Source organism: Sceloporus occidentalis, unplaced genomic scaffold (assembly GCF_023333645.1).
Source record: "Sceloporus occidentalis isolate IW3139 unplaced genomic scaffold, rSceOcc1.0.p SCAF_5, whole genome shotgun sequence".
NCBI classification, from domain to species: domain Eukaryota; kingdom Metazoa; phylum Chordata; class Lepidosauria; order Squamata; family Phrynosomatidae; genus Sceloporus; species Sceloporus occidentalis.
Genome location: NW_028316985.1, coordinates 174,869,672 through 174,896,521, shown reverse-complemented (window position 1 = coordinate 174,896,521; position 26,850 = coordinate 174,869,672). Strand labels below are relative to the sequence as shown.

The following is a 26,850-nucleotide window of genomic DNA, read 5'->3' as shown; positions in this document are numbered from 1 at the left end:
TTTCTTTGGAGAGAAGAAAAACTCAAATGCCACCATGAAAGGTTCTACCATCAGTGACTAGCTTTTTTTATTGTAGATCTATTGTAGACAATCTCAATCAGTATAATTGAAAATATTTAACTCCCTTGCTTCCAAATCTAGTCTTTTAGCAAAGGTACCAGAATCTGAAATGAATTACTTGTGGTCACAAATCATTTACCTGCACAAACACTTTCTGTAATAGCGCTCTACGCTCTGCTAGAGGCAACTCATTCTGGGCTCCTCCAGCTGCCTCAGGCACATGTGGAAGGTCAAAAAACAGATAGAGACATTTCACAAGTGTGGAAGGCACTGACATTGTTGTCATGCAGTCCACTGTTTTCTGCAGAAAAAAACATAGCAAAGATAAAGTTTAATGCAGTATTTCCTATGCGATACAGTTCAACTCAATCTACAGGGATACCTCAGTTAACAAAGCCTCTGACAAAGAATCTTCTTTTTACTATGCCCCCTTTCTTCCTGTTCTCTGCATAGCTAGATGTTTTTAGTAGCATTAGCCTTGGGGGAATGGTGAAGGAGGACTAATATCAGGATGCAGTAGTGTGTCTTCAGTAAACAGTGCAATAAAAGATTGAGCTAGGTAATAATGGTATTCTGCTCTAGTTGATCCTACTGTAACAGTGGCGCTGTACATACCGACATATACAGCGCCCCCGTCACGTGCTAGGGGTTGGCCGAGGGTGCACCACCCATATTGGCCTCACCACTAGCAAGTGATGGGGGCATCAAAATGGCGGCGCCCTGTACACACGGGTGCTGCCATTTTGATGTGATGGACGCTTAGCGTTCGCACGTCCCGGTGCGTTTGTGACGCCACAAGTAAACCATTGGCGCATTGCGGCATCACAAACGCACCACATTAAGAACCCGCTTTTTAAGGGTTCTTTTTGCTCCGCGGGGAAGCCCCCCAGTCTGGAGGCTGTGGCTTCCCCGCGGAGCAAACCAGGGTGGTGGGAGACCACCTTTTTTTGGCCGGTCTGTATCCCGCCAGTGTGTACCTAGCATGGGAAACAGCAGCTGTCTCCAGAATCCATTTTGGAGAATGTTGAACATCAAAACATTAAAATGGTCTCTTCAGAGAAAATGGGAAAGCAAGTAAAACTGCCTCACCATTACTTCTCATCATGTTAAAGAACAGATCTATAACTCTAGCCACCACAATTGAAATCCTAAGAAACTAATGAAAGGAATTTTTAAAAAATCACTGCTGGATGTATTTTGGAAGAAGCTTTTAAATGGTCTCTTGAGGATTCAAAATGGTTTTCTTTACTTATGCAAGGTTTACTTCACCTGGGTGTTTCATTTCACATGTGCATATTGTTAGTTTTGGATGCAAAGTTTGTTGAAACATGTCGAACTGCTCTTCTTTTTTGTTGTATAGAAACATATCTCTGTTCATTTTAAATTTGGTGCCAAATTTTATGTTAAAGAAGTAATGTCCCCGAATAAATCTACATCATTAACTAAGGCAAACCTGTACTCTGTTAAAAAGTATTTAACTATTTACACTGTTGCACATTTCTGTGGAAATCATAACTTGAAATCAGTTATTCTTAAAACGGTTTCTAGAAAAATATTTTAATATCAATTACAAAAGGCACATTAATTAGAATCAATTGAGCATCAAAGTACTCACTCTCCAAAGGAACTGAACACCTGCAGACTTTTAAGAGAGTTGTTCAAGAATTGAACTGGAATGTTTTAATGGGGCAATGCCCAGCACTACTGAATGAGAAATTCCACTGTACAAATCAATTTCTCTTTCACTTTAACTTTAGAGTGCATGCTTCTCATGTAACATTAAAGACTGCATGTTTTCTAGGATATAACCTTTTTAACAGATCTCTTTGCTCTATCCTAGGACAACAAATGTTTCAAAATCTTGTTTATCTTCTTTCACATCTCCAAGTTCCTCTTTGGATCTACAAGCTCAAGCACTCATCTATGCTCTGATCATCTGTCATTTACTGAAGCTTTACTCTCTGCTCATTTTTATCCTGTCATTCATTTATTCCAGAGGGGGCAAAAAACCCATAATGTTTTTACTGAACCTTCTCTCCTGTGATCATTTCTGAATCCAACAATTATCAATCATTTCCCATTAACTCTTCAATTTTCTAGCCTAGTGAAGATCCAACTCAAACACCATTTTTATGGTGATATTTCATTCTCCTTCACAGTCTTGTCCCCTACCCTCTTCTTTCTGTTCTCCTCCTGCAAAGATCCTGCAAAGGATAGCACTGACCCAGTAAAATGTTGCCCTGTGTCAACAACTCTGATGCAGATGACCAAAGCACCTGCCTTCTGCAAAATTTTAAAGTCATTGTCCCCTTTGGCTGAAATAGTTTTATACAGCTATTCAGTTACTGTAAAATTATTTTGCTAGCTGCCCATGTACTTTCCATACATAGGCATGGAGGAAGAACTATCTGCATTCTCCTCCCCACAAAGTGTAGCACACATTTTGCTACACCTGAGAAAGGAAGGAAAAGAGAATTTGTTAAACTTTTCTATTTAAAAAAATCCCCAACAAGGAAATGTCTGCAAATATTTTATTATGAAAGACACTTTAGTGTGACAGAAATATCTCATAGTACCTCATATAAAGTCAGCTTAACCTCCCCCTCTTCATTTATGCCTAATTAAGAACATGGAAGACAATATAGTACTGCATCTCATTTAAATTCCATACACAATGATCCATAATTTTTTTTTAAAAACCTACACCTGTGAATTACAGGCAGACATTGCATAGTATCAGTTTCTGTTCATGAAAAACTAACCTGTCCAGACGAAGCTAATAAGTTAATTGTAGTAAGCAACATCCAACCTCTACTGGCTTCTTCACTCTGATTGATCTCCAGGAATTGGACTATGGCACGACTTGCAGCCTCTATTATTTTTTTAGAAAATAGAAATTAAACAAAATAAACAACAAGCTCTTCATTTATGTTAAATATATTGAAATTTTTGCTTTAGCTAGAATAACAAAGTCTTGTGGTATAAATTTATGATTTATTATAGTACAAGCTTCTATGGACACTGGCAAGTTTCATGAGGTGTATGAAATGTTACCTCTGGCTAAATCATGGGTGAGTGGGAACTGTAAACTGGGAGGTCAGTGGAAACTGGAATGCAGAAATTACAGGGGGGAAAAGGCATTTTTCTGGTCTTTTCAAAGGAAAAAAACAGAAGGAGGATGGAATACCTTTCCTTCCCATTGCCTTTTTGTTCTGGAACAGGAAAGGCCAAGCAGGGAAGGGGTTCACTTGGCTCTGCGTGGTCAAAATTCTTTGGTCATGCAGTTTGGTCATGCAGTTATCAAAAATTTCCAGCCTTCCTCCTTTCTAATTTCACAGCTTGAGAAAAGCAGAAAGGTAGGAATAATAGCTTTAGCCATCCTTTCAGCTAGCTTGAATAATTGTAACCCAAGGAAAGAAACACTGAAAGACAGATTTTTTTAGATCAGACTTTGTTTCTGCATTCTTCAGAATTAGGTGCTATACTCACTGAATTTCTCAAACAACTTTTCAAGAATTTGACACAGAAGAACAAGTCAACAGTTTCAGTGGTCTGCACCAGAGACTTTCAGTAAGTCAGTCAGTCAATTCCCAAACAATTTTGTTTATCCTGATATGAAGCTTCTTACAGCCCAAACATTGATTACCAGTTGGCCTGGGATTGCACACACTGCACTCTCTGGCTCCAACCACCACCCAGGTTTTTTTTAGATGTATTTATACAGATTTATATCTGCTGGGATGTATAGGTTTTGATGCAGTGTGTGTTCAAACATTGTATGTAATGCTGAGGATCATAAAAGGTGGGGTATATGTAGGGAACCCTGGTGGCACAGTGGTTAAATGCCAGTACTGCAGTCAAAAGGCTGTAAGTTCGATCCCAGGGCTCCAAGGCTGATTCATCCTTCCATCCTTTCACAGGTCAGCAAAATGAGTACCCGCTTGTTGGGGGCAATTAGCTTACAGATTGTAAACCACTTTGAGAGTGCTGAATTCATTAATGAGTCGTATAGAAATGTACATGCTATTGCTATTGCTATTGCTAAACATTGTTTAAAAAATAAATAATACTGCCAAATGCATTTACCTGTAGACTTGTTAGAAGCTCTCCGACGAATTTCCGTCACCATTAATCGTGATACTTGTGTTGTAAACTGTAGGAGATCTGAGAATTTTTCCATCATTGTATTTGGAGGAGCATTTCCAAATACCTGCAAGCAAACATATTATTCATACTAATAACATAACAGGAAAGTAATGCACATATGCAGAGAACATATTGTCAGCCACCAGTTCACAATGCCATATCAGATTTTTTTAGTACAAAAGTATTTTAACAGGCATGTGAAAGTGTCTGATTAAAATAAACTGTTACCATTATTAGTCAGACAATTAAACTAGCACACAGAGATAGTTCTAGCATGTTTCTGGGTGCACAAGTATCAGATCTCAAAACTGAATCCACCTATTTAAGTCTCCAAGATGTCATACATCATGTTATTACTGTATTTGTATGGGGGTGCATATGCATAGGCACAGCATAAGATTACTGTAACTGTGTGTGGTGCAAATGTTACTTGGATCTGTTGGTCACACAGAGCCTTGCTATATGGTGCAGTGAAATGTTTCCATATCTACTACCAAAGTTCTGCCCCTTTAAAGTTATGAAGCTTCCCTTGGAGCAGATTAGAGAAGGCTGGAATGAACTGCTATCTAAACACAAGTGGAAAACAGAAGTTAACATGCAAGGTGCCACAGCAAACAAAATAAGCGTTCCTTTCAAGATACTCCTGCAGGTCTTCTTTTTTTTTTTTATGGGTGTGAGGCAGCTAGTGTCATGTTCCAGCAAACCTTCAAAGGCATCCAAGATCCGTCTAAATGCTCTGCGGCCCCCTGTTGTCTGGAATTCCAGGCAAGTCCGGGTCCCCCTTCGAGCCCTTTTTCTGTCCCCTTACTCCAGGAGTCATTAGCGGCAAAGCTTGCTAATCGCCGCGACTGGGTCTTGGAGGACGCACAAACGGACCAGAGCAGGAGCTCCTCCGCTGCACGTCCGAACGCCGCCTCTCCGCCCCGGAAGTCCCAATAAGGAGGTTTCTATCATGTACATAGGGTGAACAGCTCTGGTTCCCAAGTTATCTGAGCAAAAGTAGTATTTCTGAGTAAAAAAGCATAGTTAAAAGCACTGAGATGGATTGGCCATTTTGTTTTGTTCTCCTTTCTCTCTTCAGGTCTGGCGTCTTTGCTCCCCAAGAACTCACAGAATCACAGAACTGCAAGAGATCATAAAGGCCATCCAGTCCAACCATGACAGGAATACACAATCAAAACAGCCCTGACAGATGGCCATCCAGCCTCTGTTGAAAAACCTTCAAAAGAGGAGACTCCACCACACTCCGAGGGAGTGCATTCCACTCTTGAACAGCTCTTACTGTCATGAAGGTCCTCCTAATGTTGAGGTGGAATCTCTTTTCCTCTAATTTATATCCCTTGTTCCGGGTCCTTTTTTCTGGAGCAGCACAAAACAAGCTTGCTCCATCCTCAGTATGACACCCTTTCCAATACTTAAACAGGGCTATTTTATCACCCCTCAACTATCTCCTCTCCAGGCTAAACATAACCAACTCCCTAAGTTATTTATGCTATTTAAATGATGCATGGGTCCTAAGAGTCCGGAGGTCGCGCCAAAGCCACACTCCATTCCTAAGCACTGGAGTGCAGCTTTGGTGCAGCTTCCAGATTCTTAGGATGCATCATGCATCATTTAAACGGCATACCTCCAAAGAGACCCGAAGCAGCTTTATTTTGGCAGTCTGTAACAGGCCAATAAAACGTATCCAGAAGAACTGGATTTATCACTCATTTATCCTGAGTGATTATGGAGAGTATTTTATATGCTCAAACAGCTGGCAAGAACAAGCAAATCCTTCTACAGAAATATAACAACAACAACAGCACTATTATGTTGTGTTATATGACTTTTGATCACACACCATATCAGTTTATTTAGGTAGTTATGATGAACTCCCCACCCCACCCTACCCCCAAAAACTACAATCATTTCAGTTCTGCATCATATTAATTTGGAAAAAAAATGAAAAGAGACAGCCCTGTGGATTTATGTAAAACATGACACAGAAAATATGAGGGACTTGGCTTTAAAGTCTTTCTCCTTAGTATTGTGTAGCCTACATGATGCTTTTTTTTTAAACAAAGGCATGTTTATTTGCTGTCTTTCCTCCCATTACTGATCTTCCCTATCTTTGAAATAAAAGTATTTTACTCCTTTACTGTGAGAACTACAACACACACATGCTATATACTGAAGCTATCACTTAAGAAATTTTGAGGTTATAAGGAAAAAAGTTTATCATCTTAGTATCATTAAGCAATTTACACATCTTTATCACTCTTCAGGAATCCTCAAGTGCATTATTAAATATTCAGGACTACACATAGCATTGTTTACAGGCTGAGACCTTTTTGGTACAATGGCCACATTTTAATGCTTTTAAAAAAATCCTTGCTGCTTTTGCTCATTACTGTACACTACAAAAAAAGAAAAGAGTCGTCCTACACAGAACCAGACTATAAGGTCTGAATAAATCTTATCTTGCTGAATTACTACTTTTTGTTCACTTCTCTCAAAGAAATGTAATAAGTTCACCCAAGGACTGCATCCAGTATTACTACAGGAATTTGCAGATGTAATCCCAAAGCCACTGTTAATCTTTGAGAATCTGTGGAGGACAGGAGAGGTCCCAGCAGAGTGGAGGGGGTGGGGGAATGTTGTCCCCATCTTCAAAATGGGAAAAAGAGGACTCATGCACCTACCAACCAGTTAGCTTCTCATCAATACCAGGAAAGGCTGCAGAACAGGTTGTAAAACATTAAACAGTCTATGTACACTTAGAAGAGAGTGCTGTGATTACTAAGAACCACAGTACAGGTTTCTCAAAAACAAGTCATGCCAAACTAATTTTATCATTTTTGACACAGTTTGGTAGATCAGGGAAGGGCTGTGGATGCAGCATATCGTGATTCTATCAAAGTTTTTGATAAGATCTCCCATAATATTCTTGCACCAGCCTGGTGAACATTCAGTAGACACTGCTATTGAACTGACCAATCAACCAAACTAAGAGAGCTCACCACTGGTTGGTCTGCAACTTGGACAAAAGTGACTAGTTGAGTATGTCATGATTCTGTCTGGTTTTTATTGTCCAACTGCACAAAACTATAAAGGTTTCTCAAAACTATTTCAAAAGATATTTAAGAACTCCCAAGTCCAAAGTAAATGGAATCAGAGAGAGAGAGAGAGAGAGAGAGAGAGAGAGAGAGAGAGATCTTAAAACATCATAAAAAAACCCTGAAAACAAAGGAGCATCAGTCAATTCAGATATCTGAACAGCTAAGTGGTAAGTGGTGTGCACAGTCCTGTCAAGAAATAGCTGAGATAGGTGATTATATCAGAATTACAATATTGGCATCTTGAGATACCTAGTAATAAGAATAATATGAAACAAAGCAGCTTAAGATCTCAACATATTACAGAAGAAATTAGTTTATCTTTAACTAATACTGAGCTCCACTAGTTGAGTAATGTGGAAAATTGTTGCAGGACAGATACACAGCACATTCATGACAAAAGGAGAAATAGCAAGCACACTCTTCTGCTTATTGCAGCAGGAAGTATTCCCTGTGGAATGTAATACAAGCAGCTCCCACAAAAAGTATTATGACTGTGAAGGCAGGAAATGTGCACATCATGACCTACACCTGACAGGGATACAGAAAGCAAAAACTAGCATCCAGATACTCAGCCTTAAAATCCAGTCTCTCCATCTACTTTGTTAGAGTAAATAAAAATATTTAAACTCAGAGACCCTATTTGCTTACCCTATTAAAAACTGGTAGCATCATGTATAGTTTCTCTTCCTGTTCTTTCTGGGTCATGTGCCGAGGAGGATGACACAGTTCTGTAAACAGTCGACGCAAGTGCATCAGTCCTAGAGCATTATCTTGAGGACTACATTCCTCTTGACGAGGTCGACCCATTATCCTTTTCACCATATTCATCTTTGCTGGTTTCCGAAAGACCCCTTTGATCCTGTTGAGGAAAAAACAAAACAAAGTTGAAATTCTTGGAAGATGAACTGAAGCACTTGGACCGGGTTCTACAGGCTAATGGTTATTCCAGCTCAGACATCAGAAGGGCTGTCAGGCCCAGGAAAACCCAGAGAAGTGAAGACAAGCAGCCACCCAAAGGTAAGGTATTTTTATCATACATCAAAGGAGTCACAGACAGAATAGGCAAAGTGGTAAGGAAGCACAACCTGCAAATGGTTTATAAACAGACGAAGAAAATCCAGCAAATGCTTCGCTCAGCCAAGGACCAGAGAGACCCTCTCACAGCCACAGGAGTTTACCGCATACCATGCAGCTGCGGAAAAGTCTACATAGGGACCACCAAACGCAGTGTGCAAACAAGAATCAAGGAACATGAGAGACACTGCAGACTGGGTCAGCCGGAAAAATCAGCAGTAGCAGAACGTGCCACAAACCATCCTGGGCATAAAATACTGTTTGAAAACACTGAAATTCTGGACCATGCCAACCACTACCATGTCAGGATGCACAGGGAAGCCATTGAAATCCACAAACATCTGGATAATTTCAACCGGAAAGAAGAAACCCTTAAAGTGAACAAAATTCTGAGGAATAGCAAAATAAGGACTCAACAAATGCAATTGGGAAACCATTCAGAGTCAGGGGCTTTCCCAGCAGATAATGATCGCCAATTAGCAGACATTAATCCTCTTTTGCATTAGCCTCCCAGCCCGAGGCCAGCCATCAACACAGAACTATACACATTCAAATCACTCCTGCATTCCCAGGCTCACACAGTATATATACGCCCAATTTTTCCAGGCAAAGCATTCTCTGTAGATGCCAGCCACAGATGCTGGCGAAACGTCAGGAAGAAACTCTTCTAGAACATGGCCACATCGCCTGAAAAATTCACAAAAAACCATGGATGCTGGCCATGAAAGCCTTTGATTTCACAAAGTTGAAATGATTATACACACACACACTCAGCAAGGAGAAGCCAGATTTTTTACTTTTTTAAGTATAAAATAATCAATTCCATGGACACACATTGTTGCTGTGTCCTGCTTAGGGTAACCCTAAGGTGAGCCTATCATGGAGGTTTTTTGTTTTTGTTTTGGCAAGATGTATTCAAAGGAAGTCTTCCATTGCTTTCCTCTGAGGCTGAGTGACTGTGAGTTGCCCAAGGTTTGTGAATTGTCCAAGTGGGTTTCCATAGCTGAGGAGGGATTTGAACCCTGGTCTCCTGGAGTCCTAGTCCAATACTCAAACAACTCCACCATGCTGACTCCTTTGACACATATAAACACAACAATACATAGCTATTCAAACAGAATATAACATAGACCTAAAGCATATGTGAAATTTTCCAGTTAAGAGACAAAACAAAAATGTTCCTGAGGCATATGCATGTTTCCAAGTTCAAAACTAAGTAATAGGAAAAAAGCTATACAGCATAGTCTTCATTTTTCAGCTATACAGTCGGCCCTTCTTATACACAGATTTTTTATACATGGATTTAAGCATCCATGGTTTGAAAATGTTCCAAAAAAAGTATAAATTTCAAATATGAAACCTTGATTTTCCATTTTTTATAAGGGACACTATTTTGCTATGTCATTATATTTAATGGGACTTGAGCATACACGGATTTTGTTATACATGGGGGATCTTGGAACCAAACCCCAGCGTATAACAAGGGTCTACTGTACTTTAAAACTTTAGATCATTAAGCTCTTGAAGAAATGTGAGTGTGCCACTATTCCACTGCAGAGTTTGCAAATACTGTAGATTTGTCCACTCCATGAGGAAGCAATCAGTGATCAAGATGAATTTACTACCCAAGCAAAAGTTATCATTCACATTTATCCTAGTGATACAAAAGTAAGTAATGGCAGATACATTTGATTTTCATTTGTTGCTCCTAAACCAGATTTCAGGTCACATCAGTAGTTCTGATATTTCTCCTAATGTTTCTCAGAAGAGATGGAAAAAACAGAGAAAGAAAGATACTGCAAAGCTTATCATGCTTTTGAATAAAACAAGAACCCACCATCATATATATTGAAAGGAATCTGAGTACCAGCTGTGCACAAATTCTACTAGAAGCAAAAATGCAAGAAATGTGCAATTCTATTTGTTATTTGCACCCAGGTTTTTTTTTAAAAAAACAATCATACCAGGATGCGGCAGTGGGGGCTCTCAATTCCGATCGAGCCTGTGACGGGAGAGAGGGAAAGATTTAATCCCCCCCCCCCCCATGGAAAGGCCCCATCTCCCAAATCTGTATTTTTTGTTCCAAGGCAAATAAAATATGGGCACCATGTATTTTTTCACCTAGATCAAATAACAGTGGAGGAGTGGTGTTTTTCTCAGATCAGGAACCTGCTAAAGTTGCTTTCTAAAGACAAAAAATGTCATCATATATTTCTAATTTCTTTTAATTTAGTGTGAGTCATTTCATTCATGAATACACAGAAAAAACATAAAGCTCGAAATTCCTATCCTACTTTCAAATAGTAGTTATGGGAAGGGGTGTGTGAAACAGCAAAATGGAAATTTTGCAAGATCAATTCATTATGAAGAGTGCTTAACTAAATGAAGAGCTCCTGACTGAAGACACAATTCTTAAATAAGTTGAGCTCATTTGACTGAACTTATACCAAAGGATACCCAATCCCATTACCTTGATCAGCTAAAAGAAAGCTGATTCACCCATTGGCATATGCAATAATAGAGCTACAAGGTAGAAACCATCAATTACAAATCAAGATTAGATGAGTTCCACTCCAAGATATTTTATGCATGGCATTTACTTATGTTACTAATTTATTCTGCTTCTGATATTAAAGAATAAGGCAAGGAGCAATAAAGTTCTCCCAATTAGAAATGCTGTTCAGACACTATCACATTTGAGAGTACCAGGACCTTGTCAGACACTTTCAAGCCTATGTTAATGAAACCCCCTTGGAGCCTATTTTCAGGAGGCACCATGGGAAAGAAGAAGAGTAGAAAGTTCCACCAGCCTGGCAGGTAGGTACCAATGTGACAACTGATATAGGCCAATTAAAGAAAACTCTTTTACTTAAAAATAAAAGGAACATGGTACATTTTGCAAAGCGGATATCCTATTCCTAGCTTTCACAGCTTCAGGTTAACCAGAAACCAAGGTTAATAATAATAATAATATTTATCTCTACCCCGCCTCTCCGACAAGATTGAGGCAGCTTACATCAATAAAATCCCACAATCCCCCTCCCTCCTTCACCCCAATTCAACAATAATAAATACAACATAACAATAACTATAATAAAATACAGTTAAGTTCATTAAAATGATTACTAAGGCGGGATACAGACGGGCAGGGGAAGACGTCTTGGAGGTGTATTCTGCTGAATACGGAGCCTCCAGACCGCCCACCCCGGGGGCGTGACTCAGGTGTCGGGGCTTCCACATGGGGGGCAGTGAAGACGCCTCACCTGGGGCCGTTTCTGACCCGCAGTTTCCAAACCGCCGCCTCGGAGGACGCTGCAAAGAGAGAGGCAGCTTCCTCACGGGCGGCCAAAAATGGGGCTTTTTTTTTTCCTTTGCCGGCTGGCGGATGCGCAGCTGCAGCGCTAAGCAGCGGCGGCAGAAAGCCTATGTGCACATTTAAAGTGCCCAAGCCCCTTTAAAACTTTTTCCCCCGCTCTGCCCAAGAAAAATGGTGGTCTCCTGCCAGCTGGTGATCAGCTGGTGTTGGCATCCTTGTCCTCTTGCACTTTGCCAGTGTCACCAGCATCATGGATGCCTCCTCTCCTTTGGTCCCCGCGCTCTTGCTGAATCTGCAATGCACAGCCACAGCTGTCGCCGCTGCCACCGCTGTCCCCCTGCCATCCCCCATCACCTCCCTTGTATATATGTAAATATTTACAGTTTTAGCGGTTTTTATTGTTAGGTGAAAATGGCACAGGAATGTGTGTAGGGGCTCACTTTAAAGTCCAAACTTTCCAAGCAGCGCATGCGTACATGTTGCTCTAGGGTTAGGGTTAGGGTTAGGGTTAGGGTTACGAGTCTTAAAATGCGCTGCAGCTGTGCTGCAGCTTCCACACCTGCATGGCAGCTGACGCTGCAATTAAAGCCTGACTGCAAACTGCGCATGTTCCAGGACCCTGACTCATTATGCGACGCAGCAGACACGGAGCTTTTAAATGGGCAACTTAAATTAGCAGTGTAGCAATTCTGGCGTACCGGTGCAGCAGCTTACAGACGGAGCTGCGCAGCTGTGCATCAAACGGAAAAGAAGCGGAGAAAAGCAGCACCTTTTTAATGCCGCTTCTTCCCGCTTGGGGCGTGCGGGGGGGCGTGTTCATGGCGGCATTCAGGTAAGGCCCGTCTGAAGGCTCTACCTTCATGACGTCATGAATACACCCCTTTTTGCCCGTCTGTATCCCGCCTAAGACAAAGATAGGACATTCATGGGATACTGTGTATCTGAAAGCTGCTGCTCAGTTTCTTAGACAGAAAAAGAAGCAAAAGGGATCTCGGAAACCTTGAAGAAACACCATGTACTATGAAATGCTCTAAAAGGGCAAAAACAAAGAAGAACTGGAGCATTACAGAAGCAAATATTACAGTATATTGTCTATTTTTACTTTTTAGGTCTCATTTTCTGGAGCCCACTGAATAGTGAAATTTTAACTTTCCCCTACTATTTCCTGCAATGCCTACCTGGAATTCTTTCTCAGTGCAGATCAGAACAGATCTGATATATACTGTTTATATACTGTTATATACTGTTCAATATAGAGGTTGATGAGATTTCCTCAGCAGTTATTTTGGATAAAATACATCTAGTCTACATTACATGCAGATGCATAATACAGAGCTCAACAAGAATGGAGTAGTTTAATATACATTCATCATGAATCATTAAGTTATGGTAATTTATGGGTAAATAATACTGAGGTTTTCAAAACATTCGTTAAAAACAAAAACAGTTGGGCAGCCACTAGGCAACAAATACTGTATTTAATTAACAATAGCTATTATAGGACTATACAATTGGTTTGTTGCTTCCAAAGGGTGTTATTTAAGTAAACAACTGGGTAATTATCTAAATGTTCATCAGACAACTTTCTCCAGCTATTTAAGCTGGGATACTAAAAAAAACCCTACAAAAATCCAACCCTAAGGCACTGTAAAGCACATTAGAAATATGGTGAAATTAAACAGGCATTGTATATTATCTTTAGTTTTACAACAGCACTGGTGGAAGCAAACATACTTTCACTACTGTTCCAAGAACTTCAGAACTGCCCCTTAAAAAGAAATTCAGACTCCACTAATTATTTTTACCTGAGAGAACACCTTTCTAGGAATCTCTAGGTCCTCCTAGAAAGGTGTTCTCTTAGGTAAAAAAATAGTGTTTTTTATTTGTGGTTTCCCCACTTTCATTGAGATCCTGGGCCCCTAGCTCCTGTGAAGGAGGGCCCACTGTATATGTTTTTGAAATTTGAGTCTGATCGTAGAATTACGTGGGGTGACCTATGAATGCCTAGAGAATTTTTTTTCTACAAATCGCTAGGTCCTCCTGAGCAACTCTATGGTTAACTTCAAGCAGAATTGTGCTAAAGGACCTAGAGAGAACATATTAATCAAATCCGCAAATAATCAAATCTGTGAAAGTCAAATCCACAAATGTGGAGGGCCAACTATACTGCCATGTCCATAAAGCAAATTAAAGTCATAGTGTTATTTGATTTCAACTGGATATACTGTATAAGCATCAGTCTCTAAAGATTAAAGTTCCGTATTTGCATTTGGCATTAAAATAGATGACTACAATCTAAGGCTTCATCTGCACTGCAGAAATAATCCAGCTTGACACATTTTAAATTGCCATGGCTCAATTCTATGGAATTATGGGGATTGTAGTTTTGGGAGATATTTAGCCTTCTCTATCAGAGAGCTCTGGTGCCACAAGATCCTCAGCCATCAGTCATGATATGAAGTTCTGCATCAAAAATTTGCCCTTAGGCAGACTGAGTTTGTTTCATATCAAGACTGATGGAGCTTTAGATCACATCTGCAAAGCATGAGGAACAACCAAGAAGACAGAACTCAACCTGCTCCACTGTGCAGTGATAGATTCATCTGGCACCAGCCATCAACCTGTTATTCCACTTGACCTCTTCCAGAATCAAGAGACTCATGTCTCCTATAGCTTACTTCATTTTTAAACAAGAACAAGAACAACAACACACTTTTTATATGTTAGTTTGTGTAGAGTAGTGGTTCCCAAACATTGGTCCGCCAGGTATTTTGGACTTCAGCTCCAGGATCTTTGGCTTTTGGGAATGGTAACTGGGGCTTCTAGGATCTGGAGTCCAAAACACCTGAAGTACAGTACCAAAGTTTGGGAACCTATGGTGTAGAGCTAAGATTTTTTAAAATTAGAAACTATGGTGTGTGAATGGCCACTCCAAGATTAAATATTTTTGACCCCTGGGAGGGCCATGTAGGGTAACAGAAATGGCCCTGGGGACTGCATGCAGCCCACATATCATACTTTACTCACTACTCCTCCAGATGTTCAACACTGTTTCTGGCATTCTGGTGCACTGTGTTTCACTGTTACAGGCTGATCCAAAGGTTAAGCTTCAGTTTAATGGCTGGACCTGTCTTGTACTGTTTCTTTCTGTGTTTATCCTTTTCTTCTCAATATATTTAGATAGCTCATCAGGAAGATGATGCTTTGAAATAGACTTATTATTTATTATTAAACTTTATTTATATAGCGCTGTAGATTTATGCCAATGGAGTACATTCTACAGGATAATAACAAAATACATATAAAACAATAGATAATAATACAAGATAGCATTAGATAAAATAAGCAAGCAACAAATTAAAAACACTGAATATCACATATCAAAGCAAATATCAAATAAGAGTCAGATGACAGTCACACAATGACTGGGAATGCTTTCCTGAACAATATACAGTGCGCCCGCGCCATACACGGGTGCGCCATACATGGACTTGAGCATATGCGCTTAAGCCGCGGCGCGCGGGGCGGAAGGGGTGGCGCGTCCCATTCAATTGAATGGGCGTGCGCGCCCGTTGCGCCCTGTGCGCGCCCGCGCCGCCGCGCACGAGCCCCATTGTTTCCAATGGGGCTCGAGCATAGGCAGAATTCGCCTTATGCGGAGGGATCCGGAACGGATCCCCTGCGTAAGGCGAGGACGCACTGTAGTCTTCAACTCAGTTTTGAAACTGGTTAAAGAAGTGATGACCCGTGCTTGTGGGGGAAGGAGGTTCCAGGAGTGAGGGGCAGTAAGCGAGAAGGGACGAATCTGGGACGGGGCAGTGGAAATCCTAGGCTGGGACAGCAGAGCTTGACTACCAGAACGGAGGGTACAAGTGAGGATGTAAGGAGAAAGAAGTTCAGATAAATAAGGAGGGGCCAGGCCATTAAAGGAAAAGAATCAAGAATGTAGACTGATTTCCTCTGAGTCAACAATAGAGATGGAGATTATTGGCAGCAGGTCTCAACATGTAGAGGATATGGTCATTGTTGTGATCAATCCTGAGTACCAAAGGAAACTGAGAAGCCCTAGGTTGTCAAACTTGTTCCAAAGAAGCTGTCATTGAATATGGCAGTATTATAGTTCATGAAAAAGTTGGTGTTGGCTTTGAGGGGTCCAACATAGGGTTGGATGTGTGAGCTAAGACCATTGCAAGTTGTAGGGTCCTACAGTTTGAAGAAGTGACTGCAGGCAGAAGCTAATTCAAGGCAATATCATCTGCTGTTTTCAAGAAAGATTCCTAAGAGTGTAAACACCTGTGAAATATGGTAACAGAAATCTCGTATTGTGAAGCCACAGCAGATAGAACAAAACTGGGCTCTGTGGTTCTCAACAAGTAAATACAAAAAGCACAGAATGGGTCCAGAGGATTTGGCAATTTTGCTGATATTCATCTCTTGAATAAGACCTTAAATGGCATACAAACTGGTTAAGAAAGAAAGAAGAGAGAGAGAGAGAGAGAGAGAGAGAGAGAGAGAACTTTTTTTAAAAAAAAAGTAGGCTATACAATATAGAGAAGAATAAACTCAAACCAAAAAACAATAGAAGAAGATAAGGAGGAAAAAACTCAGCTTCACAGTTCAATTGAATGGATAAGGTCCCAGGAAAGAGTAATGAGGAGAAAAGCTTGGCACACTGGAGCAAGAGCAATAGACGTTTGGAATGGGGTTACCACTAAAAAGCTACTCACTTCTAGAATATCCCAAATGAAGCCCTATGCAGGTGCAAGACCCATTTATATGTGCTACAGTGACCACAAACATGCACTTGTCATTGGAGATTTTCTCCCATCAGCTCCAGCCAGCAAGACCAGTTATTTGGGATGACAGGAGCTGAATTACAAGTTCATCTGGAGGACTACAGGTACCACAGAGATAAAGGTCCTCTGTCCATTTGTCATGGAGTGAACATTCTTTTGACTTCAACAGTACAACACACCAGCCTGTCCAATATTCAATTCTGTTTGGATATTGAACAGATGTATTCCTAGACATATTTCCTATATGAAAAGGATCCCTACATATTAGTAACACTACCACCACCACTGGCAACAAGATGGATGCTGTAATAAACATCTGAGCCATGTTTCTCCACAAAGATTGCATTCACAGAGAAATTATGCGACTTATAAATGGTTTCAGACAAAACAGTCATTCACAATAGGCATAGCCTATTAAAAACAGAGGATTGTCAAACAAATATTAAAAGCAATTAGTTCAACATAGGTGCAACAGGTTTTTATAGATCTGTTTTACCCTAATAAAGCAGGACTACATTCAGACATAAAGTAACACATAAAGTAATTCACAGACCACTTGCACTAGGGCATTTTCTGATGACAGGACAACTACAATATCTGTGAACACTATAAACAAACCATTGCTTCAAATGTAAAACGTTCATCTAAAAGACATTAGGCAAACCAGAAATTTATCAAGTTCTATTTTTAGTCACTTCCTAGCATATTCTCTTTATAAGTAGCATGGGGAGAACACAAAAACCCAGCAGTATTAAAGGTTCTCAATGTTCCAATTTCAGTCTTTCATACAGACGTGCAAGGAGGAAAAAACTTGGCAACATATTAGAACCATCTCCATTCTACTAAAACAAATCACCATTTATGTGCAATGCAAAATCAAACAGAAAGAAGTATTTGTAACAGGAATGTTTTGGTGTGTTAAATGGTTGCTTTATCCATCATGAAAAGAAACAACATAAAATTGACAATACAATTTTCTCTCAGTATAAAATGTTTGCCAGCCTACTAGAGCTGTGTTTGTTTTGCTGCATCTAACAGAGTGAGAAACCTTACACTGGACTCAGGCTTTTAAAAAATTCATATTCTAAACATCTGACAAAAATTCAACAAAGCTTCCATGCCAAAAGGGGAGAAAAGACTCTTCTACCTGGCATTTTTCAGGTTCCCTGTCAGCATCTTGAAATTTAAAACTTCTCTTTAAGAAAACAGAAGCAGCTTACAATGTCTTCTAGCTACAACTGCCAGCCCGATGTTTTTAAAAAATCCTCAGGCTACTGAGGCAAATCACAAAGCTTTGCACTGCAAGCTCCAGGAGCCTGCTGTACCAGTGTGTAAACTGTCTTGACAACAGAGGCACAGGGCTGCTGATCTATTCATCACTGCTGCCAGACTCATTTATCATATGACTAGAAATAAGGGATGAACCTTTTCCACTTCAGCAAAGCCCTCCCACCCTTGTGTCAACTAACAAATGCTGATTAATGTAGCCTTTAGAACAAACAGGGAAAAACAAAGTCGTGAGACGTAAAATTCTATTCAAGTTAATTTAAAAGAAAAAGGAATTTAAAGAAAATGTACAACTTATTCATATCTCACATCTCATATGTCATACAGCAATCGAACTATAGAGTTGGAAGAGACCACAAGGGCTATCCAGTCCAACCCCTTTCTGCCATGCAGGAATATACAATCAAAGTCCTGACAAGACAGCCACCCGGCCTTTATTTAAAAACCTTTGCAGATGGAAACTCTCTCACACTCTGAGGCAGCGTGTTCCACTTTCGATCAGCTCTAACTATCAGGAATGTCTTCCTATACCTTGAATCAACTGCTCCATGTCGTAGTTTCTGGAGCAACAGAAAATAAGCTTGCTTCTTCCCAATAAACATGGCTACACTTAACCTTTTTTCCAGGCTAAACATATCCAGCTCTCTAAGTCTCTCCTCATACTACATGGTTTCCAAACCTTTCACCATTTTGGTTATGCTCATCTGGACAAATGCCAGCTTGTCAACATGCTTCTTAAACTGTGATGCCCAGAACTGGACACAATATTCTAGGTGAGGTCACCGTCTGACCAAAGCAAAATAGAGTGGTATTATTACTTTCCTTAATCTCAACACTATACTCCTTTTGATGCAGCCTAGAATTGCATTGGCTTTCTTAGCTGCCACATCACACCACTGACTCATGTTCAGCCTGTGGTCCACTAAAACTCCTAGATACCTTTTGCATGTACAGTGGACCCTTGTTATACGCTGGGGTTTGGTTCCAAGATCCCCTGTGGATAACAAAATCCGTGGATGCTCAAGTCCCACTAAATATAATGACATAGCAAAATGGTGTCACTTATGAAAAATGGGAAATCAAGGTTTGATATTTGAAATTTATACTTTTTTTGAACATTTTCAAACCGTCGATGCTTGAATCCGTGTATAAAAAAATCTGTGTCTAAGAACAGCTGACTGCACAGCCAACAAGCCAGGTGTCACCCATCTATATTTGTGCATTTCATTTTTACTGCCCAAGTTAGTATCCTACATTTTTCTCTACTAAAATTCATTTTGTTAGTTTTGGTCCAGCTTTCTAAGCTATTAAGGTCATTTTGAATTCTCAACCTGTCCTCTGGGGTATTAGCTACCCCTCCTAATTTAGTGCCATCTGCAAATTTGATAAGTGTGCCCTCTATTCCATCAGCCACGGCATTGATAAAGATGTTGACTAACACTGGGCCCAAGACAGAACCCTGTGGCACCCTGCTGGTCACTTCTCTCCAGAATGAGGAGGAGCCATTTCAATCCATACTTGTTTTCTTATTGGCATGAAAGAAAGACATTGCTACACTTTACATATAAGTAAAAAAAAAAAAAGCAAATAGTTTCCAGAAAAAATATTAGATCACAGATGAGGGACAAAAAGCTAAATATCTATGCCAGTAGGAAAAAAAAGTGGCTTGCCCCCACTCACAGCTTGCTTTGTTTATATGCTGGACATGATGGGATTCACAGCAACATCACACTCATATTTTGGTATGGACCACATGTCAGTCTGGTGATAACAGTAAAACAGCAGAGATACTTTTTTGTTATTTTAGTTCATTGGTTAAGAGATAGATCATGTCACTTACTTTTATATCATTCCTTGAATTATTGTTGTCTGCTTCACACAAATGCAGCCCATTCACTTCCCAGGGGTTTCTTCATGATAAATGTTGCTCTAGTTGGGTCTGCAAGAAATGGATGGATAGTTTTTAGGAACCACAAAACTTTGGTGCCTGGACAAAGCAGCAAGGAGAAAACAATATCCTGAAGGGGGTTACATGGGAAAATGGGTTACATGAAGAGTAGCACAAATTATATATGACAAAGACCTATCAGCAAATGGTGACAAACTGTGCTGTTTTCTCCCTGACTTCTCCTGCTAGAAACACAAGATTACTAGTGACAACTAAAAAAATAATAATAAAAAAGAAGAGGTGGCTGGCCATGTGGTGTATTGCATATGTTTAAAAAGCAATCTTAGACCTTAAGAAAGATGAGAGATGTCTTAAGTGTAATGACAGGGAGTGGAATGAGATAGTAGGTGTCCATTTTCAAAAAAGAATGTGGCAACCAATAGAATGAAAGAGAGTAGTATTTACAAAGACACAGCATTATCCTCCACTACTCTGCTGCCGTGGCGTTTGAATAAAACCAGTCTTGTTCAAATAACTTTTCCTTTGAACTGTGTTTTATGCCAACACTTAACTCAGTCTACTCACTCAGCACCGTTTCCCAATCCACATCTCCAACATTCTGCCAAGATCTCTGCAGATTACTGCATTACACTCTTATAGTGCTGCTATAAGGCTCTGGCTGCCTGCTGCTGCATTCTGAGGCTTGTAGCAGTTTGAAACCCCACTGTCTACACCAGCTGCTCCCAAGGCAGCTCAAATGCACACGGCTTGGTCACATGGCACGGCATTAAGCCGTGCCACTGGGTAATTTTTTTTTGTTGCTTCCCCACCATCCATGCACACTGTCACACAAACACACCGCCTGTGACTGCCTGCTGCCTAGATGCCATCCCACTTGATGACTGCCCCTTTAATTGGCCACACAGTGCACCTACAATCCTCCATCCTCCACCGGTACAGGGCATCAGGGTATTGGTGTGTCCAGTAAAACACTGGCAAAGCACAATCACTGCCCCCCTGCTTTTCTACTATTACTGCTTCAGGTAGGGGAGTAGATGACCTGCCCTTCACCCCATGCCCTCTTCATCCCATTCCCCTTTTTGGACTGTCTAATTTGTGTATGTTATAACTATATCCATTGGAGGTATCACACTTTCACTTTTCCGCATTGCCGCAACGACTCCTGGGAAAATCATCTTCAACATTTAGAGACTGTCTTTCAGCGCATTCAGGAGGCCGGCCTTACAATCAAGGCCAAGAAGTGCCAGTTTGTGCTGGAGAGAGTGACCTACCTCAGTCATGAGGTAGGACAAGGGACTATCATGCCTTTGCAAGCAAAGGTTGAAGTGATTCAGGACTGGCCAAGACCACGGTCCCAAAAACAAGTCCAATCCTTCCTTGGCTTGTCGGGATACTACAGGAGGTTTGTACCACACTACAGTCAGATAGCAGCTCCTCTGACAGACCTCACGGGTTCGAAGAAACCCAAGATAGTGAAATGGACTGAAGGGTGCCAGGAGGCTTTTGACACACTGAAGAGGGCTCTAACATCCAATCCAGTCTTGATGGCACCAGATTTTGACAAACCCTTTACAATAGCCACTGATGCTTCGGACAGGGGCATTGGAGCTGTCTTGATGCAAGAGGGTCCAGATGGCTTCTTACATCCTGTGTTGTTCCTCAGTAGAAAGCTGTCTGTCAGAGAATCCAACTGGTCCATACCAGAGAAGGAGTGCTATGCCATCGTGTATGCCCTAGACAAGCTGAGGCCTTATGTATGGGGCCGCCAATTCACTCTTCAGACTGACCATGTTGCATTGCGATGGTTTCACTTAGTGCAGGGAGCAAATAAAAAACTGCTCCGCTGGAGTGTATCCTTGCAAGACTTTGACTTTGACATTCAACATGTGGCTGGAACCTCTAATGTTGTGGCTGACTGTCTCTCCCGCAGAGGGCTAGTGGGCCACTGATGCCAACGAAACTGCACATCTTTGGACTACCTGAACTTGCTATATTGTTGTACTACCTCTCATTTGGGTTGTTCTAGTTAATTTGCGATACTGTGCATTATGTGTCTGTTTACATTTCCCTTCATAGGGCCCAAGATGACATCCCAGCCATTGTGGCTTTGATCCAGTTGTTCTGGGCCAAGTGGACCTTGGGGGGCGTGTCACATGTTTGCTATATGCTCTCTCTTTTACAGGACGAAATCTCAGCCAGTTTGGTCTCAACTTGCAGTTTCTTCCAAACCGTCCGAGATTTGGGGGGCGTGTAATGACTGGGGTCCTCCAGTCACTTGTGGACTTCTCCTGAACCACAAAGGGTTAATCTGGGGGGAGGTACATGCTAATGAGGGCTGACATCACATGCTAATGAGCTGTGACATCAGAGCTGATGTAAGGTCTAACTGACCAATCAGAGAGTAGGACCGGGAGATTCAAGAACATTCCTTGAGTAGCCTTTAAATACCCTGTAGGACCATGCTTTCTTTGTTCTCCATCTTTATGTTTTGTTTGGGGGAACCAGCTGTGTGCTTGCATGGAGGCAGGCGACCGCTTAGGTACTGCAGCTTCATTCTTTTTAAATGAGCACCTGCATCATGCATTTATATGTAGCTTTAGGATTAGGGTTGGGATAGATCAATCCTTTATAACAGCCTTTATAAGGGCCTTTATATGCAGGGTTGAAGGTAGGCATTTTCTAGCCTAAGTCGGAATCTTCTGACTTTTAGCCCCAAAGTGCTGCTTCAATAGTTTCCGCCTGCTTTGGAGGTATGCGTCATCTAAATGCCCCATGTTCAAAGCTGTTTGAAACCACTTTATTTGGCCCATGTGTTTCACCCCAAAGGCTACATATGTCTCAGTGGTACTTAAAACTTGCAAGATCTCAAGCTGAACTGCTTCATGTTCTTAGCTCAAGAGAAACTACATTACACTGGAAGCGCAATTCTAGATAATAATTACACATGAGGAAAAATAGTGAAGGCATTTAGGCTGGTCTTTGATTTTTAATCATATGGTATACTGTGTTTTTTAATATCTTTTAAGTATGTTTTAAATATATTTTAAACTATTTTTAACTATCTGCTTTTAATAGTGCTATTGTTTAATTGGTTTTTAACTTCTGTAATGTAATATTTTAGTCAACTTCTTATTTAAATTATTGTAAGCTTCCTCAGGTCCCTTGGTGGGAGAAAGGTGGGGTAGATAAACTAAGTGATCAAACAAATCAGTTAACTAAAAAAAAATCACTGCTACAATACAACTCCTTCAGGAGGAAAAGCTGGTTTATATCTACGTTATTTCAAAACAAACAAGAAACAGTCCTTTCTGCAAATCATTATGTCTATGACTAACGAGGGATTCCAAATATTCAATGGAGAAATTTCCCTGTTTTGTCATTAAATGAAAATAATGGCCATAAATCCATGAGTTAGAATCCATGGGATCAATTTTTAAATAATGAGTCAACATGTGGGTAAATCCCATAGATTCCAAGGATATACTCGGACACTAACAGTAGGATTCAGGCCAGTATCTACAGCAGCTGCTATAAACAGCATTCAAGAGATCTCTCTGGATGGTCACTGTGCCTGGATGACTGGAAACCTGATCTAGTGAAGCAGGTATAGAAATAGGTAAGCCCTGCACCATGAGTACGGATGTGTAAAGGCAAAAATATGCAAGAGAAATAAGATTTAATTTGAGGCAGAGGTCTCCATTCTATCACAATTCTAGCAATCTCTTCCAGTGTCAGAGAATCAGTTCTGGAAGAGATGAAGGAGTTGTGACAGTGCTCATATGTTGCCCTTTCCTCTTGGCACTGAATCCCCTCAACAAGCAGGTCCTTTTTGGTATTGAGGAAGAATTCTGAAGAAATTCTGCACAGAAACCCTGTGCACACACTTGTGACAGAGGAGCTTTGTGTATACGTGTAGTTTGATTCCTGTGTTTTTGTTGACATTATGCTGACACTTGGCTGAAGAACAAAATGACCAAGAGCAGGAGACATGAAGCCTGCTAGAAACAGAGAATCATTCAAGCAAGTTATCCCTTGACCAGTGTACGTGTCCTGTTTCAAATAGATTTTGAAAACAACTGCCCCACTCAACTCTAGATAAATGTATCAGCCCTAGCCAGAACAGTTAATGATGCAAGATGCTGGGAGCTGCTGTCTGACAATTTTGGGAAAGCCACATGTTTCCCATCCCTGGGCATCCCTGTCTCTTCCTGCCAGATCACTGGGTGCAAATAAAGAAGTGTGTGGAGAAAGAGAATGAGAGAAGAGTTGGCACAAGGAAATACTGTGGCAAAAAAGTGATAAGGGTGGCTCTTACTACCACACAGTCCACAATAGATTACTGTCAAGAGGATGGAGTCCCCACAGAGGGGAGGGGAATCCACAGTTGATTTAAACAATCCCGATTCAGTATTAAAAATTCATAAGCAAGATACCGTAACTGTTTTTCTGATAAGTGAATATTTTACTCAGTTAACAAAAATTATTGGATTGTGAATGCAATAAATTTAAAAATACACTGCAGAAATAATCCCGTTTGAGACTGCTTTAAGCATCCTGGCTCAATGCCAGGCAATTCTGGGAACTGTACTTTTGTGAGACATTTACCCTTTTCTGGTGGTACGATAAACTACAATTCCCAGAATTCCCTAGCACTGAGCCAGGGCAGTTGAACCTGTCTGAAACTGTATTATTTCTGCAGTGTGTTGTAGATTAAAATACAGAATTCCACTTTCAGTTTTGAGAGCTGATGAAGCTACAATATGAATTAGAAAATCCCAAATCAAATTGTACACCAGTCATTAGTGTATTATATGGCTTTAGGCTGGGTCACCTGTTCAGCTTCAACCTCAAAACAGCAGTACAGGGATAATACTAATGACTGTCTACTGTTAGTTAGGATTACTGAAAAACTGAACCACTCTGAACACTCAGAGTGTGCAACATTAAATGTTTTGTGTCGTTGTCATTAAAGTACAGTGAAAATGTGTGCTAAGATTTAACATCACACCCAAAACAGCAAAAGAGATGAGAATTTTTCTGAAACATAAGGCACATTAGCAGTGTTGTATAAATTATTAACAATGGCTCTGTAGTTCTCGTGCTGTGGGGCTGACAACACTGTCATCACAAACGCTATCAAAACAAAAAGAGTACAGAGTAACATTAACCTTTTATTAAATTTAGCAAGCCACAGCAGGGACATTTTGATCTGGCAATGCCATTTCTAAATTTGACAGGTCCTCTAAATGCTTCCTACTAAACATGGGTACAACTTCATTTGAAAGGATCCTGGAACAGGGGATGCTCATTAAAATAGCACTGCTAGGCAAATGTTTTATTTGAGCTAGCACTGCAACACACCAGTCCTCATGAAAATAAATAAAATGGGAAGGCTCTGATTATCAATAATGCACAATTCAGTTTCAAGAACCTGAAGCAACAACTCTTTTTCACTTTCACATGGCAAAAGAATCCACACACACTGTAGTAATTCTTTTACTCTAAGATCAAAGTGCAATTCCAAACTAATGTAGACATAACAGTAATTATTACATAGATATTTCCACAAACTATGAACCACTATGAACTCTGGTTTGCCCCAAGGAACACCCATGGGTTTGCACACTCTCCATAGCAGTTATATTACACTTTCAGTAAGACCTACCAATTATAATATTCAGAGTGGAGGAAAATTCCCACGCAAGAGTGAAGATGCTGGAAGGAATGCAAAAACACAAAGGGAGCTCCTGTTCACCCACCAATTGCTAATGTTCTTGTTCACTTGTGTACATGTGTACACACATATATCTTAACATCTAGGAACATAGGAAGTTTTACTGAGGTGTGAATAGAGTGGTTAAACAATGCAAATTTTACCTATTACAGTATGACAGAAAGAAGGCATTAGATTAGTATACCAATATCCTAATATTGGACCAGAAGAATATTCATAGCACCGAGAGAGAGAGAGAGAGAGAGAGAGGGAGGGAGGGAGCATGGGCCCAAATGCAATTGCTAGTCCCAACTAGAATTAAGACCACAGAATTGATGAAAACTCAGTTTGGGTCCTGCAAATTCAGTCCTGTGATCTCCCTGATTGAGCTGACCCATCTGCCGTGCGGTCTTCCTCTCTACTATCTACCTTTCATAAGACAATCCAAATATATGCTCACAGGGATCTTTTTAAAGACCACTTTGAGTAGATGAAGTTTTTAGAATATTAGCCCCCTCATGGTGGAAACTCCCTGACAGCTGAAACTAGACTTATGTTCATGTTACTTTGTTCCCAGAATCTCTTTAAGACATTTTTACTTGAACAAGAAAAACACCAGCCATACGTTTTTATCTTATTTTTACTGCTTACTCAGAAATTTCTTAAGACTGATAAACAGTGAACATTAAAGGAGGAAACCATGGTTGGATAAGCAGAGGGCACTGCAGCACCACAGAGGCAAAGAATGGGGTGAGAGAATATACTTCACTTCCTAAAGCAAGCTCCTGCTTTGTTTACAGAACCAGAATTAAAACTACATCAGGCTTTCATTAATGTGTCCTTTCATATTCTCCTTTAAAATGTATTAATGAAATGAAAGATAAATTTACAACACAGTATCATTATATTAGAATGAAAGACTGTCTATAAATATGAAACAGTGTGCCCTTCCCTTATGCACCGTTCCCTTACAGTTCCTCATGTTGTGGTGACCCCCCCAACCATAAAATTATTTTCATTGCTACTTCATAATTGTAATTTTGCTACTGTTATGTTATGTTTTCTAATGGACTTTGGTGCCCCCTGTGAAAGGGTTGGTCGACTGCCAAAAGGGTCGCAACCCACGGGTTGAGAACCGCTGGTGTAGAGGAAGCCTATGTTAAAAACTTAGATTGCTAGTACTGTATTATGAACAAACAACAGATGCAACTGGTTGTGATCACAGAGTTGCACTGGAGGCCCTGGAGATTCCTAGAGAGTGTTCTCTTGGATAAAAAAAAAATAGTGTTTTTTTTTATTTGCAGTTTTTCCACATTCACAGGAGTCCTTCACCCCAAGCCCAGAGAATATGGAGGGACCACTGTACAGTTGATCCTCTGTATGCACGGATATTTTATCCATTGATTCAAGCATACATACCTTGAAAAATATATATATATATTTCAAAG

General features: G+C 40.4%; 1 protein-coding gene across 6 annotated transcripts in view; it reads right to left on the bottom strand.

Moving 5' to 3' along the window:
* Positions 1–26,850, bottom strand: part of WDFY3 (WD repeat and FYVE domain containing 3) — a 172,131-nt gene that overhangs the window by 114,634 nt on the left and 30,647 nt on the right. For all 6 annotated transcript variants that reach the window (XM_089526177.1, XM_089526181.1, XM_089526180.1 and 3 more), the window contains exons 2-6: positions 19,621–19,719; positions 7,956–8,166; positions 4,147–4,270; positions 2,823–2,932; positions 200–361 (exon numbers count right to left, since the gene is read on the bottom strand). In XM_089526177.1, coding sequence (XP_089382303.1) covers positions 200–361; positions 2,823–2,932; positions 4,147–4,270; positions 7,956–8,135 — 576 coding nt within the window. In that variant the 5' untranslated portion in view covers positions 8,136–8,166; positions 19,621–19,719. The remainder of the gene's footprint in view (positions 1–199; positions 362–2,822; positions 2,933–4,146; positions 4,271–7,955; positions 8,167–19,620; positions 19,720–26,850) is intronic.